The sequence below is a fragment of the Triticum dicoccoides genome, unplaced genomic scaffold (genome assembly GCF_002162155.2).
Source record: "Triticum dicoccoides isolate Atlit2015 ecotype Zavitan unplaced genomic scaffold, WEW_v2.0 scaffold150459, whole genome shotgun sequence".
In the NCBI taxonomy this organism is placed as follows: Eukaryota; Viridiplantae; Streptophyta; class Magnoliopsida; order Poales; family Poaceae; genus Triticum; species Triticum dicoccoides.
Window position 1 is genome coordinate 32251 of NW_021207204.1, and position 15310 is coordinate 47560.

General features: G+C 40.7%; 1 protein-coding gene across 1 annotated transcript in view; it reads left to right on the forward strand.

Moving 5' to 3' along the window:
• The first annotated feature begins 840 nt into the window (after positions 1–840).
• Positions 841–15310, forward strand: part of LOC119344009 (flavin-containing monooxygenase FMO GS-OX-like 4) — an 18081-nt gene continuing 3611 nt past the window's right edge. The window contains exons 1-2 of the mRNA XM_037614671.1: positions 841–951; positions 1068–1406. Coding sequence (XP_037470568.1) covers positions 841–951; positions 1068–1406 — 450 coding nt within the window. The remainder of the gene's footprint in view (positions 952–1067; positions 1407–15310) is intronic.

Below are 15310 nucleotides of genomic sequence, written 5' to 3' on the forward strand. Positions count from 1 at the left end.
AGCCATGCAGAACAACAATTATTTTGTTATAAGAATGTGAACAAACATGATCAAGTGCAAGTCAACAATTAAATATGATGAAAATAACTACACAATAATCGGGCCAATAGCTCCTGTGCGACGTCTTTGATGTGAATTGGAAAGGGTGCAACGTTGTTAGAATGAATGGCTGTGATGCGACACATTTGAGCGTGTAAATAGCCCAGGGCCACATGGGGTGTTAAATGTGGTTAAATTGGTCGTCAACCAAGCCCTTTTATGTTAGGACATGTGGGTCCAACTTAACTACTCCTCAAAACAGCTGACCATGCCCTGCCGCCCGACCGTGCCGGGCCCGCCACTCTGCCCCCTCCCCCCTTATTCTCCGATGGTGGCGGATCTTGCGTTCTTGGTGGAGGCGACGGAGCCCTCGTTCTCAACGGCGGCGGAGCCTTCGTCCTCAGAAAATGGTGAGTGAGAACCCTAGTCCCCCTCCCGTTCCTCTCTCGCCCCCGTAGATCTCAGCTCGTTTCCTCTGTTTTCACTTGTTGAATCGATAGGTTGTGAGGGGAGATCGTGGGCATACTGAGATGGAGCCGCCAGATTCAACTTCGAATAGGTAATGCGCCTCTCTCTGATCCAATTTTGCATGCAATTAGGGACTGGTCTGCTCTTTCTCACGGGCTCACACTGTCTGGCACTGACAGAGGGGATGCTGCCGCTCGGACCTTCGAATTGACGGCCAATTTCTTTCCATGGAAGGCAAAATTAGTTGATGGTAGCATTCAAAACATTGAGAGAGACACAATTGTTAAATGAGAGGTTGAGTTTACAGAGATTGATCCACAAGTTCTACAAAACATGGGAGAGAAGGCAGTGAAGAAATGGGTGGAAAAAATTGGGGAGAATGCTGTTTGCGGTCCAGAGCAAGAAGTATCACTGTTGCAGTTTGATGATTCGAAAGGAGAGTATGTGAGAATAGAATATGGTGAACAGATTGTTGATGAAATCGATCGGCAAAACGGCTGGACAAGCATATGAGCTAATTTTTTTGCTGAGCTGGTTGATCTGAATATTTTTTTTCGAAGGTTGGATATGTGCCATCACAATTGGCTGCGCAGATGGTAGATGATGATTGGGCTACACAGAGGCCATTGATTCCCAAGTGTACTGAACTTACAGTAATAGCCGAAGAGGGACATGTGACTGGAACTGAAATTGAAACTGCAGCAACTGTTGATTGGAATGTCGTTGAATTAGATGAGCCTACTAATTTGGTCATTGCACCAATGCCTGACATTGAGATGGCCAAACTTTTTGGCATTCCAGTCGATGACAGAGATAAGCGGGAGAGGGGTGAATCTAGTTTGCCTGCTAATGCTGATGAAGATGTAGATGGACAATTGATGGAACAAGCTGCAGATGAAGTAGATGATGCACATGATGATGAGCTGGTGCATGTGTATGACAAAGAAAACCCTGTCATTGAAGTAGGCAAGTTGTTCCCAAGCATGAAGGAGTTTAGGATATGTTTCAAGACTTATGTAGTGAAACATGAGTTTGATACCAAGACTGTTTGGACTGATAGAAATAAGTTTTATGCGAGGTGCAGAGGATTTGATGGTAGTGTCAAGCCTTGCAAGTGGTACATATCTGCTAGACTGCAACCTAATGGAAGTACTGTCAGGGTTAACCAAATCCCCGATCAACATACTTGTATTACAAGTTCACAGAGAGTCTTGATGACCCACAAGTGTAAGGGATCTATCGTAGTCCTTTCGATAAGTAAGAGTGTCGAACCCAATGAGGAGCAGAAGGAAATGATAAGCGATTTTCAGTAAGGTTTTCTCTGCAAGCACTGAAATAATAGGTGATAGATAGTTTTGTGATAAGATAAATAGTAACGAGCAAAAAGTAAATAAAGTAAATAAAGTGCATCAAGGTGGCCCAATCCTTTATGTAGCAAAGGATAAGCCTGGGAAAATTCTAATAATGAGGAAGGAGCTCCTGAGGACACATTGGGAATTATCGTCAAGCTAGTTTTCATCACGTTCATAAGATTCGCGTTCGGTACTTTGATAATTTGATATGTGGGTGGACCGGCACTTGGGTACTGCCCTAACATGGACAAGCATCCCACTTATGATTAACCCCTATTGCAAGCATCCGCAACTACAAAAAGGAGTATTAAGGTAAACCTAACTACAACATTAAACATATGGGTCCATATCAACCCCTAACGAAGCAATGCATAAAGTAGGGTTTAAGCTTCTGTCACTCTAGCAACCCATCATCTACTTATTACTTCCCTATTCCTTCCTCTAGGCCCAAATAATGGTGAAGTGGCATATAGTCGACGTTCACATAACACCACTAGAGGAGAGACAACATACATCTCATCAGAATATCGAACGAATACCAAATTCACATGACTACTAACAGCAAGACTTCACCCATGTCCTCAGGAACAAACATAACTACTCACAAAGCATATTCATGTTCATAATCAGAGGAGTAATAATGTGCATAAAGGATCTGAACATATGATCTTTCACCAAGTAAACCAATTAGTATCAACTACAAGGAGTAATCAACACTACTAGCAACCCACAGGTGCCAATTTGTGGTTTTGATACAAGATTGGATACAAGAGATGAACTAGGGTTTTGAGATGAGACGGTGCTGGTGAATATGTTGATGGAGATTGGCCCCCTCCCGATGATAGGATCGTTGGTGATGACGTTGGTTATGATTTCCCCCTCCCGGAGGGAAGTGTCCCCAGAAGAACAGCTCCGCTAGAGCCCTATATTGATTCCGCCTCGTGGCGGCGGAGTTTCGTCCTGTAATCTTGCCCACGATTTTTTCCAGGGGAAAACCCTTCATATAGCAGAAGATGGATGCCGGAGGCCCACCAGGGGACCCAGGAGATAGGGGGCCGCGCCCTATAGGGGGAGGGGCGCGCCCCCTGTCTCCTGGACAGGGTGTGGGCCCCCTAGCCTATTTATTTCACTCATAAATTCTTAATAAATCCAAAAAGTTGTTTCGTGGAGTTTCAGGACTTTAGGAGTTGTGCAGAATAGGTTTCCAACGTTTGCTCCTTTTCCAGCCAGAATTCCAGCTGCCGGCATTCCCCCTCTTCATGGTAAACCTTGTAAAATAAGAGAGAATAGCCATAAGTATTGAGATATAATGTGTAATAACAGCCCATAATGCAATAAATATTGATATAAAAGCATGATGCAAAATGGACGTATCAACTCCCGCAAGCTTAGACCTCGCTTGTCCTCAAGCAGAAGCCGAAATCGAAAAATATGTCCACATGTTTAGAGATAGAGGTGTCGATAAAAATAAAATACGAACATGAGGGCATCATGATCATTCTAATAACAGCAACATATATGGATTTTGTCATATGATTTCCTATGTTCAAGTAATAAGCAATTCACAATGTCAAGTATGGTTCAAAAACTTCATTGGGAACTAACAAACTGTAATCTCAGTCACTGAAGCAATCGCAATTTACCGTAACATCAGAAAGAGTCTATAATAGAGCTTTTCAGCAAGCTCACATACTCAACCATCTCGTAGTCCCCTATAATTGTTAACACTCACGCAATACTTGTGGTTATAAAGTTTCAGCCGGACACTAAGAAAGATAGGGGCTTATTATGTTGCCTCCCAACATATTCACCTTTAGGTGATGTCAACAATAATAGCCTATGCCAACTTACATCCAATTGGATATATGTATCATGATCTTTCAAACACGAGGAGCTTGCCAAAGGATAAAATGAAAAAGGGAAAGATGAAGATCACCTTGACTCAAGCGTAAAGTAAAAACATAAAGTAAAAGAAAGGCCCTTCGCAGAGGGAAGCAGAGGTTGTCATGCACTTTTAGGGTTGATGCACGAAATCTTAATGCAAAAGAACGTCACTTTATATTGCCCCTTGTATGTGGACCTTTATTATGCAGTCCGTCGCTTTTATTACTTCCACAACAAGTTCGTACAAAGCTTATTTTCTCTGCACTAATAAGTCATACATATTTAGAGAGCAATTTTTATTGCTTGCACCGATGACAACTTACTTGAATGATCTTACTCAATCCATAGGTAGGTATGGTGGACTCTCATGGCAAAACTGGGTTTGAGGATATTTGGAAGCACAAGTAGTATCTCTACTTGGTGCTAGGAATTTGGCTAGCATGACGGGGAAAGTCAAGCTCAACATGTTTGGAAGGTCAATGACAATATACTTTAACTGAGATGTCGGAAAACATAAACCATTACATTGTCTTCCTTGTCCAACATCAACTCTTTTAGGATGTCATAATTAATGAGTGCTTCACAATCATAAAAGATGTCCAAGATAATATATCTATATGTGAACCCCTCTTTCCTTATCACTTCCTATTAATTGCAACGATGACCAAGGCTACGTTCATCAACTCTCAACAATTTTTATGCCTCATACATTCTATGTGTGAAGTTATCACTATCCATAAGATCAATATGAACTCTTTTGTTCTTTCTACTTTCTCAAGATCATAGCAACAAAGCAAAGCCCTTGACTCAACACTAATCTTTATTATAGATAGCACACAGACTCACTTACATAAAGGGATCACAATGCAAAACTCAAAACTACTTGAAATCAAAACTTTGAACTAATAGATCAAAATACTACTAAAAGGATCGAACTAAATAAAGCGGTAAAGATAGGAGTGTGATGGTGATACGATACCGGGGCACCTCCCCCAAGCTTGGCAGTTGCCAAGGGGAGTGCCCATACCCATGGGATTATTTCTCCTTCTTCACAGTTGGTGTTATGATCTTCTTGGCAATGATGCCCTTCAGGATACTGTTCTCCTCCTCGAGCTTATTAACTTGTCGTTTGAGGTCCAAAATTTCTTTACGGAGCTTGCCCGTAACGGCCAAAGCTACTTTTACCCAAGGATGCCGCATAGCTTGTAGAGAACACGTGAAACTCTTTTTCATATTTTCACAAGAAAGAAATCTAGAGTTGGAAGGGATGACCGAGGCAGGGACAACCAGGCTAGGTAGTTCCCCTATAGTGAAATTTTCTTGGGGACGAGAGGTGACTTCTTGATCTTCCTCCATGGCATCTATCCTTTACAAATCAGCCTCCATCTCATCCTCCGTTGATGGTCCAAAGTGATAGGCATCGCCGTTTGCTCCTACACCTGGCGTTGGGTGAGACACTCGGCTCTCCCCAACTGATTCCTGAGAAGACATCTTGCTTTATTCTGCAACAGGAACAACTCGAAACGAAAACTGAGGATATTTGCGTGATACGGTGGTCAAAACCTTCGGGAGTATATATAATGAATTTTTACCGACCAAAATACGTAACATACAAGAAAACGGAGTCCAAGAGGCACACGAGGTGCCCATGAGACAGGGGGGCGCGCCCTACAGGGGGGGGGGCGCCCTCCTCTCTCGTGGGAGCCTCGTGTCCCTTTCGGACTACTTCTTTCTTTCTAAAATTCTGAAATAATCCAAAACCGATAGAAATTGCCATTAGAGTTGTTTTGGAGTTGGTATACTTACCGTACCATGTACCTATGCCTTTTCGGAGTCTGGAACGTTCTGGAAAGTGTCTCTTATGTATTCCTCTGGGGTTATGGTTTCAATAATATTAGTTTCAACATTGATAGGATTACCTGAAATATAATGCTTGATTCTTTGACCATTAACCACCCTCGGATTTGTGCCTTCAAAGTTGTTGATTTTTATAGCACCAGAACGATAGACCTCCTCGATAACGTAGGGACCTTCCCATTTTGAGAGAAGTTTTCCTGCAAAAAATCTTAAATGAGAGTTGAACAATAACACATAATCTCCTACGTTAAACTCACACTTTTGTATCCTTTTATCATGCTAGCGTTTGACTTTTTATTTGAAAAGCTTAGCATTCTCATATGCTTGGGTTCTCCATTCATCAAGTGAGATAATATCAAATAACCTTTTCTCGCCGGCAAGTTTGAAGTCATAATTAAGCTCTTTAATAGCCCAATATGCTTTATGTTCAAGTTCAAGAGGTAAATGACATGTTTTTCCATAAACCATCTTATATGGAGACATACCCATAGGATTTTTGTATGCAGTTCTATAGGCCCATAATGCATCATCAAGTTTTTTGGACCAATTCTTTCTAGATCTATTCACAGTCTTTTGCAAAATTAATTTGATCTCTCTATTGCTCAACTCTACTTGACCACTAGACTGCGAGTGATAAGGAGATGCAATTGTATGATTGACATCATACTTAGCAAGCATCTTACGAAAAGCACCATGAATAAAGTGTGAACCACCATCAGTCATAAGATATCTAGGGACTCCAAACCTCAGAAAAATAACTTCTTTAAGCATTTTAGTAGAAGTTTTATGATCAACACTACTATTGGAATAGCTTCTACCCACTTAGTAACATAATCAACAACAACTAAAATATGTGTATAACCATTGGAGGCAGGAAAAGGTCCCATATAATCAAAGCCCCAAACATCAAATGGTTCAATTACAAGAGAATAATTCATAGGCATTTCTTGACGTCTACTGATGTTACCTATTCTTTGACATTCATCACAAGATACGACAAACTTAAGAGCATCTTTGAAAAGAGTAGGCCAATAAAAACCAGATTGTAGTACCTTGTGTGCAGTTCTATCTCCAGCGTGGTGTCCTCCATAAGATTCAGAGTGACACTTGCGTAGGATTTGTTCCTGTTCATGCTCAGGCACACAACGTCTAATAATACCATCTACTCCTTCTTTATAAAGGTGTGGATAATCCCAGAAGTAATGTCTTAAATCATAAAAGAACTTTTTCTTTTGCTGGTATGTGAAACTAGGCGATATATATTTAGCAACAATGTAATTAGCATAATCAGCATACCAAGGAGCAGTACGAGAAGCATTGACGACCGCTAATTGTTCATCAGGAAAGCTATCATTAATAGGCAGTGGGTCATCAAGAACATTCTCTAACCTAGACAAGTTGTCCGCAACGGGGTTCTTAGCTCCCTTTCTATCAATAATATGTAAGTCAAATTCTTGGAGCAAGAGAACCCATCTAATGAGTCTAGGCTTAGTATCTTTCTTTTCCATAAAATATTTAATAGAAGCATGATCAGTGTGAATAGTAACTTTGGAATCAACAATATAAGGTCTAAACTTATTACATGCAAACACAACTGCTAAGAATTCTTTTTCAGTGGTAGCATAATTTCTCTGGGCAGTATCAAGAGTCTTACTAGCATACTGGATAACATTCAATTTCTTATCGACTCTTTGCCCTAAAAGAGCACCTACAACACAATCACTAGCATCACACATAATTTCAAAAGGTAAATTCCAATCAGGTGGCTGAACAATAGGTGGAGTGATCAAAGCTTTCTTAAGTGTTTCAAATGCTTCTACACAATCATCATCAAAGACAAAAGAAATATATTTTTGCAATAAGTTAGTCAGAGGCCTAGAGATTTTAGAAAAGTCCTTAATGAACCTCCAAAGGCATGACCAAGGAAACTTCTTATACCTTTTATGTCCTTGGGACATGGCATCTTTTCAATAGCATCAACTTTAGCTTTATCAACTTCAATACCTCTCTCGGAGATCTTGTGTCCCAAGACAATGCCTTCATTAACCATAAAGTGACACTTTTCCCAAATTAGGACAAGACTAGTGTCTTTGCATCTCTGCAAAACTCGATCAAGGTTGCTCAAACAATCATCAAAAGAGGATCCATAGACGGAGAAGTCATCCATGAATACCTCACAAATCTTTTCACAAAAATCAGAAAATATAGCCATCATGCATCTTTGAAAGATAGCAGGTGCATTGCATAAACCAAAAGGCATACATCTATAAGAAAAAGTACCAAAAGGGCAAGTAAAAGTAGTTTTAGATTGATCCCCCACTGATACAGGTATCTGATAGAAACCAGAATAACCATCTAGAAAGCAAAAATGTGTGTGTTTGGATAGCCTTTCTAGCATTTGATCAATAAAAGGTAAAGGGTAATGATCTTTCTTAGTAGCTTTATTTAACTTACGGAAATCAATTACCATCCTATAGCCTGTAATAATTCTTTGCGGGATCAATTCATCTTTATCATTAGGAACAACGGTAATACCTCCCTTTTTAGGGACACAATGGACAGGGCTTACCCATTCACTATCAGCAACGGAATAAATAATACCTGCCTCAAGGAGTTTTAGTATCTCCTTTCTTACCACTTCCTTCATTTTGGGATTTAATCGTCTTTGAGGATCTCTAACTGGTTTAGCATCTTTCTCCACGGAAATTTTGTGTTGACATAATGTGGGACTAATGCCCTTAAGATCATCCAGGGTATATTCAATAGCCGCTCGATGCTTCTTCAGAGTTTTCAATAATCTTTCTTCTTCTTTCTCTGAAAGGTTAGCACTAATAATAACAGGATATATTTCTTTTTCATCAAGGTAAGCATACTTAAGATTATCAGGTAACGGTTTGAGTTCAAACACGGGATCACCCTTCGGTGGAGGGGGATCCCCAAGAATTTCAATAGGAAGATTATGTTTCAGCATAGGTTCTTGTTTAAGGAACACTTCATCTATTTCTTCCCTTTCCTTCATAAACATATCGTTTTCATGGTCTAGCAAATATTGTTCTAACGGATCAGTTGGAGGAACAACAATGGAAGCAAGACCAATAATTTCATCCTTACTAGATGGTTCCTTTTCACGATGTTGTCTGCTAAATTTGGCAAAATTAAACTCATGAGACATACCATCTATGCCAACAATGACAATATTCTTTTCACAATCAATCTTAGCACTAGCAGTATTCAAGAAGGGTCTACCAAAAATAATGGGACAAAAATCATCTTGTGGGGAACCAAGAACAAGAAAATCAGCATGGTATTTAATCTTCCCACACAAGACTTCAACATCTCTAACAATCCCAATAGGTTTAATGGTGTCCCTATTGGCAAGCTTAATAGTAACATCAATATCTTCTAATTCAACAGGTGCAATATCATGCATAATTTCTTTATAAAGATCATAAGATATCGCATTAGCACTAGCACCCATATCACATAAGCCATGATAACAATGATCTCCTATTTTAAGAGAAATAACAGGCGTGCCTACAACAGGTCTACGGGTCTTAGTATAGGGTCTAGCAATATTAGCAGTTTCACCCACAAAAGAGATAACATGCCCATCTAAGTCTTCATCCAAGTGATCTTTAATCATAGCAATACCAGGTTCAACATTAATTTGCTCAGGATGTGTATAAGTCCTAGTATTACTCTTACGAGCAACAGTCGAAGCTTTAACATGATCTTTTATCCTAACAGGAAAAGGAGGTTTTTCGACATAAGCAGTAGGAATAATGGGATCACTATATGTAATAGTCTTTTCTTCGACTGTAATAGGTGCAACTACTTTCACTTCAATAGGAGGATTATATTTAAACCACTTCTCTTCAGGGAGATCAACGTGAGTAGCAAAAGTTTCACAAAAAGTAGCTACTATCTCAGAGTCAAGTCCATACTTAGAGCTAAATCCACGAAAAGCATCAGTATCCATAAAAGATTTAACACAATCAAACTTAGGTGTCATACCTGAATCCTTACCATCATCGGAACCCCAATCTTCAGAATTGCATTTAATTCTTTCCAATAAGTCTCATTTGAAATCAATAGTCTTCAGCATATAGGAACCAGCACAGGAAGTATCAAGCAAGTTGCGATTATCAAGAGAAAGCCGAGCATAAAAATTCTGAATAATCATTTCCCGAGAGAGCTCATGATTGGGGCATGAATACAACATTGACTTAAGCCTCCCTCAAGCTTGAGCGATGCTTTCTACTTCGCGAGGCCAGAAATTATATATGTAATTATGATCACGATGAACAAGATGCATATGATAGAACTTCTGGTGAAATTCCAACTTCAATCGCTTATAATTCCAAGATCACGTATCATCACATAGCCTATACCATGTCATTGCATCTCCCTTCAAAGATAAAGGGAAGACCTTCCTTTTGACAACATCATCGGGAATACATGCAAGCTTAAATAATCCACAAACTTCATCCACAAAGATAAGGTGTAAGTTGGGATGCAATGTTCCGTCTCCTGCAAAAGGATTAGCTAGCAGTTTTTCTATCATATCCGAAGGAATCTCAAAGTGAATATTTTCATAAGGTTCAGTAGGTTGAGGAGCATCTCTTTGTTCTTCTGGTTGGGGTGAAGATACCCCAAACAAGCTCTTCAAAGGATTAGTTTCCATAGTGACAAGTAACAAAAATTTCAGCACACTAAATAAATGTTTCCATACCAAGTTCCACTCACCAAGAGCACTACGCTCCCCGGAAACGGCGCCAGAAAAGAGTCTTGATGACCCACAAGTGTAAGGGATCTATCATAGTCCTTTCGATAAGTAAGAGTGTCGAACCCAACGAGGAGCAGAAGGAAATGATAAGTGGTTTTCAATAAGGTTTTCTCTGAAAGCACTGAAATAATAGGTGATAGATAGTTTTGTGATAAGATAAATAGTAACGAGCAAAAAGTAAATAAAGTAAATAAAGTGCAGCAAGGTGGCCCAATCCTTTATGTAGCAAAGGATAAGCCTGGACAAATTCTAATAATGAGGAAGGAGCTCCCAAGGACACATTGGGAATTATCGTCAAGCTAGTTTTCATCACGTTTATAAGATTCGCGTTCGGTACTTTGATAATTTGATATGTGGGTGGACCGACACTTGGGTACTGCCCTAACATGGACAAGCATCCCACTTATGATTAACCCCTATTGCAAGCATCCGCAACTACAAAAAGGAGTATTAAGGTAAACCTAACCACATCATTAAACATATGGGTCCATATCAACCCCTAACGAAGCAACGCATAAACTAGGGTTTAAGCTTCTGTCACTCTAGCAACCCATCATCTACTTATTACTTCACTATGCCTACCTCTAGGCCCAAATAATGCTGAAGTGTCATGTAGTCGACGTTCACATAATACCACTAGAGGAGAGACAACATACATCTCATCAAAATATCAAATGAATACCAAATTCACATGACTACTAATAGCAAGACTTCACCCATGTCCTCAGGAACAAACGTAACTACTCGCAAGGCATATTCATGTTCATAATCGGAGGAGTAATAATGTGCATAAAGGATGTGAACATATGATCTTCCACCCAGTAAACCAATTAGTATCAACTACAAGGAGTAATCAACACTACTAGCAACCCACAGGTACCAATTTGTGGTTTTGATACAAGATTGGATACAAGAGATGAACTAGGGTTTTGAGATGAGTTGGTGCTGGTGAAGATGTTGATGGAGATTGACCCCCTCCCGATGAGAGGATCATTGGTGATGATGTTGGTGATGATTTCCCCCTCCCGGAGGGAAGTGTCCCCGGCAGAACAGCTCCGCCAGAGCCCTAGATTGATTCCGCCAAGGTTCTGCCTCGTGGCGGCGGAGTTTCGTCCCGTAAGCTTGCCGACGATTTTTTCCAGGGGAAAACGCTTCATATAGCAGAAGATGGACGCCGAAGGCCCACCAGGGGGCCCAGGAGATAGGGGGCCGCGCCCTATAGGGGGGGCGCCCCCTGTCTCCTGGACAGGGTGTGGGCCCCCTAGCCTATTTCTTTCGCTCATAAATTCTTAATAAGTCCAAAAAATTGTTTCATGGAGTTTCAGGACTTTTGGAGTTGTGCAGAATAGGTTTCCAATGTTTGCTCCTTTTCCAGCCAGAATTCCAGCTGCCGGCATTCCCCCTCTTCATGGTAAACCTTGTAAAATAAGAGAGAATAACCATAAGTATTGAGATATAATGTGTAATAACAACCCATAATGCAATAAATATTGATATAAAAGCATGATGCAAAATGGACGTATCAAGTATCAACCATGACATCACAACTTTGGGTTGCAGAAAAGATCACCCCAATTTTAGCCAAAACACGAAACACTACTGCCAAGAAACTCAAAGTAGACTTGGAAAAGATGTACCCCCATTAAACTGAAATATACCACAGTGTGGAAGGCAAAACAAAGGACAATGAAAAATTTATATGGTGATTGGGCAAATACATTTAGGATGCTTTACAACTTTAAAGCAGAGGTGGAAAAGAGGTCACCTGGCAGTGTTGTGGAGATAGATATAGAGGTATCAGCCAAAGGTGAAGTCAAGTTCTCCAAGTTTTTTATGGATTTGAAGCCTTGCATAGATGGCTTCAAAGCAGGGTGCCGTCCATATTTGAGCATAGACTCATCATTTTTGACAGGCAAGTGGAATGGTCAGTTGGCAGCATGCAATGCTCTAGATGGACACAACTGGATGTTTTTTTATTGTTGTTGGCTTGTTTCAGTCAGAAACAGAGGCTTCATGGACATGGTTCATGATCCAATTGAAAAGATGCCTAGGGCCAGTGTCACCTTTGGCTATACACACAGATGCATGTAAGGGCTTGAAAATTCAGTGAAAATTGTTTTCCCACATGCTGAGCAGAGGGAGTGCTTCGGTCATTTGTCGATGAATTTGATCAAAAAATTTAGAGGAGAAGAATTTGGGAGCATGTGGCCAGCAGCAAGATCTTACACTAGACAGACACACAAATATCACCTTGAGAAGATAATGGCAGCATGTGATGAGTTTGGTCCATGGCTGAACACCTACCATTCTTTGTTATGGTAAAGGTCAGCATTCAACACTGCCATCAAGTGTGACCACATCAACAAAAATTTGGCAGAGAGTTTCAACAACAAGGTGAAGGAGTTAAAAGATTTGCCTGTGCATGACATGGTTGACCAAATCAGGATCATGCTCATCCGGTTGTGGGAATTGAGAAGAAGGATAGGTGATTGTCTGCAAGGTGATAAGCTTCCAGCAGTGGTACAACAGGTGGTCAATAGGAGCAGATGTCTTTCACATTTGTTTGTTGAAAAATCTTCACCTTGTGGTGCTGAAGTTAGAGATAACAAAACTAGAAGGAGACATGTTGTTAACACTGAATTGCATGATTGCACTTGCGTCGAGTGGCAACACACTGGTAAACCATGTGAGCATGCCAGTCTTTTCTTAGCATCCCAACCGAAGATAAACATGCACCCATATCTGCATGAATATTATTCGGTAGCAAGATTCAAAGCTGCATATGCTACTCCAATTCCAGCACTTACATATCAGTCTCAGTGGCCTGAAGTGGACATTGAATTTTCCATGTGTCCTTCCTTGACGAAAAGAAAGGCTGGCAGGCCTAAACAGAGTAGATTCAAGGCATGGTTTGAGAAAGGTGGGAGTGGTAAGAAGGGAAAGAAAGATGAAAAACCAAAAAGGGCCCAAAAAGGTAACAAAAACAGATGCAAGTTGTGCCAGGAACTTGGGCACAGAGTGGGATCTGTCAAATGACGTTACACTCCTAATAAGCCAAAGTATGTTCTTGTTTATTTGTCCTTGTTTTGATTTGGTGCTTTTTTCCAATTACTATATCTATAACATTTTCCCAATGGCCAGGAGGAAGCGAGCAAGTCAGCCCCTTGTTGTTGAACAATGTTGGCCAACAAAAAAAGCAAGAGTCAATGGAGGTAGAAAGAAGAGAAGTGTGCCTAAGCCTGAGCAGACTGAAGAAAATCCTGCTGCAGTCAACATTCAGACTGAAGAAACTGATGTGGAGGTGCACATCGAAGAAACTGAACCTGAGCGCTTCGAGGTTCAGACTGAATAAACTAAACCTGAGCGTGTCGAGGTTCAGACTGAAGAAACCCATGTTGAGGTACACACCAAAGAAACTGAAACTGGTGTCAACATTGAGACTGAAGACACTGATCACGAGGGTGTTGGCGAGGTGTTGACAGGACCAGTGAAGAAAACCAAGATGATCAGTGAACTTGTGTGTGTAGTAGAACCAAAAACAAGAAGGGCTAAGGCGAAGAAGGGCACACGACGTGGTAGGAAGAAGTAGAACAGAGAACAGTTTGAAAATTTGGGGCATGTAATAATATTTGTAACTTGGTGTGTACTGGTAGTCACTATGTATCCCCATATTTCTATTCAAACTTGTTTGTCTAAACCAGCCAAATATAATTTAAATTTAAATTTAAATTTGGGCTATTGATGTTTTAGTGCTATCTAAAGTACCTCAACTGAAATATGTTTGCTTGGTGATCATTCCGAGCCCTTTTGGTAAATTGAACTCATAGTCATGAAAAGTGTGTTTCAAATGACCTCCAAAGGTAGGGTAAACGGCCTCATATTTAAGCAAGTTTTTTTGGCACCTTGTCTAAACCAGCCAAATAATTTTTCTACACATCTATTCTACCTATATAGTGTAAATCTAAAGTCTCACTATTTATTGAATTAATTTTCTATTATTTTCTTTTCTTTTTGAAAAAAAGGTTTAATAGAAACTTATATATAAAACAAGTTTAAAACATGAAAATGAGAAAAGTAAGTTAAGATCTTTCTTAGTCAATCCAAAATGAAGTTTTGGTGAGGTTTTCACACTTTTCATTTTCAAAACGCCACCTACTCTCGGGTGCGCTCTACTCTCTCCCTTGAACTCCATACTACATTGTCTGAGGAATGACAATTTTGTGAAGGGTTTTTCGTAAAAATGTATGTAAACCATATTTATATTTTTTTCTCGTTACTATACGACATAATAAGACTATGTGCGCAAGTTTCTTTTTTTAATTTTTTATTTGAATTAGTTATGCTCAACCCTAATCAGTCAAAACCTCTCAAAACCCCTCTCAAAACCCCTCAAAACCCCGCACACTACCGGGTCGTTGATCTTTGTGTGTGGACGGTTGAGATCAGGCGCTAGTGTTAGCTACAGTGTGCATCGATCCGCATGAGACGCGCTGATTGGTTGGATCGGTGGGGTCTGGATCAGCCTCTCTCGTTGGGGCATCAGGACCGTTCATTTGAATCCAACATCAAGAGTTGACGCAGTGCATGGACCAAGCCTACGCAGTGCCCTTTCCATCATTGCATGCGTGCCCGTGCCCACCGGCAACATGCATGCCCACCCGCAGAACTGCGCCCATGCGTTGCATGCATGCCCTTGACGTAGCCCTGCTCCGCCACCTCCAACGACGCAGTAAGCTGTCGCATGCCTACCATTAGAACCAATGCAGCGTCGCATCAAAGCATGCACCCGGCCACAATGCAGCAGCACGATGAAGACAACCAAAAAGCCAACGCTGCATGGCGTGCCGTGCATGGCGTGCTCCTCATTAAGGAACTACTACTGCGTGGGGGGGGGGGGCGACTTCCTATCTGCCGCATTATGCGG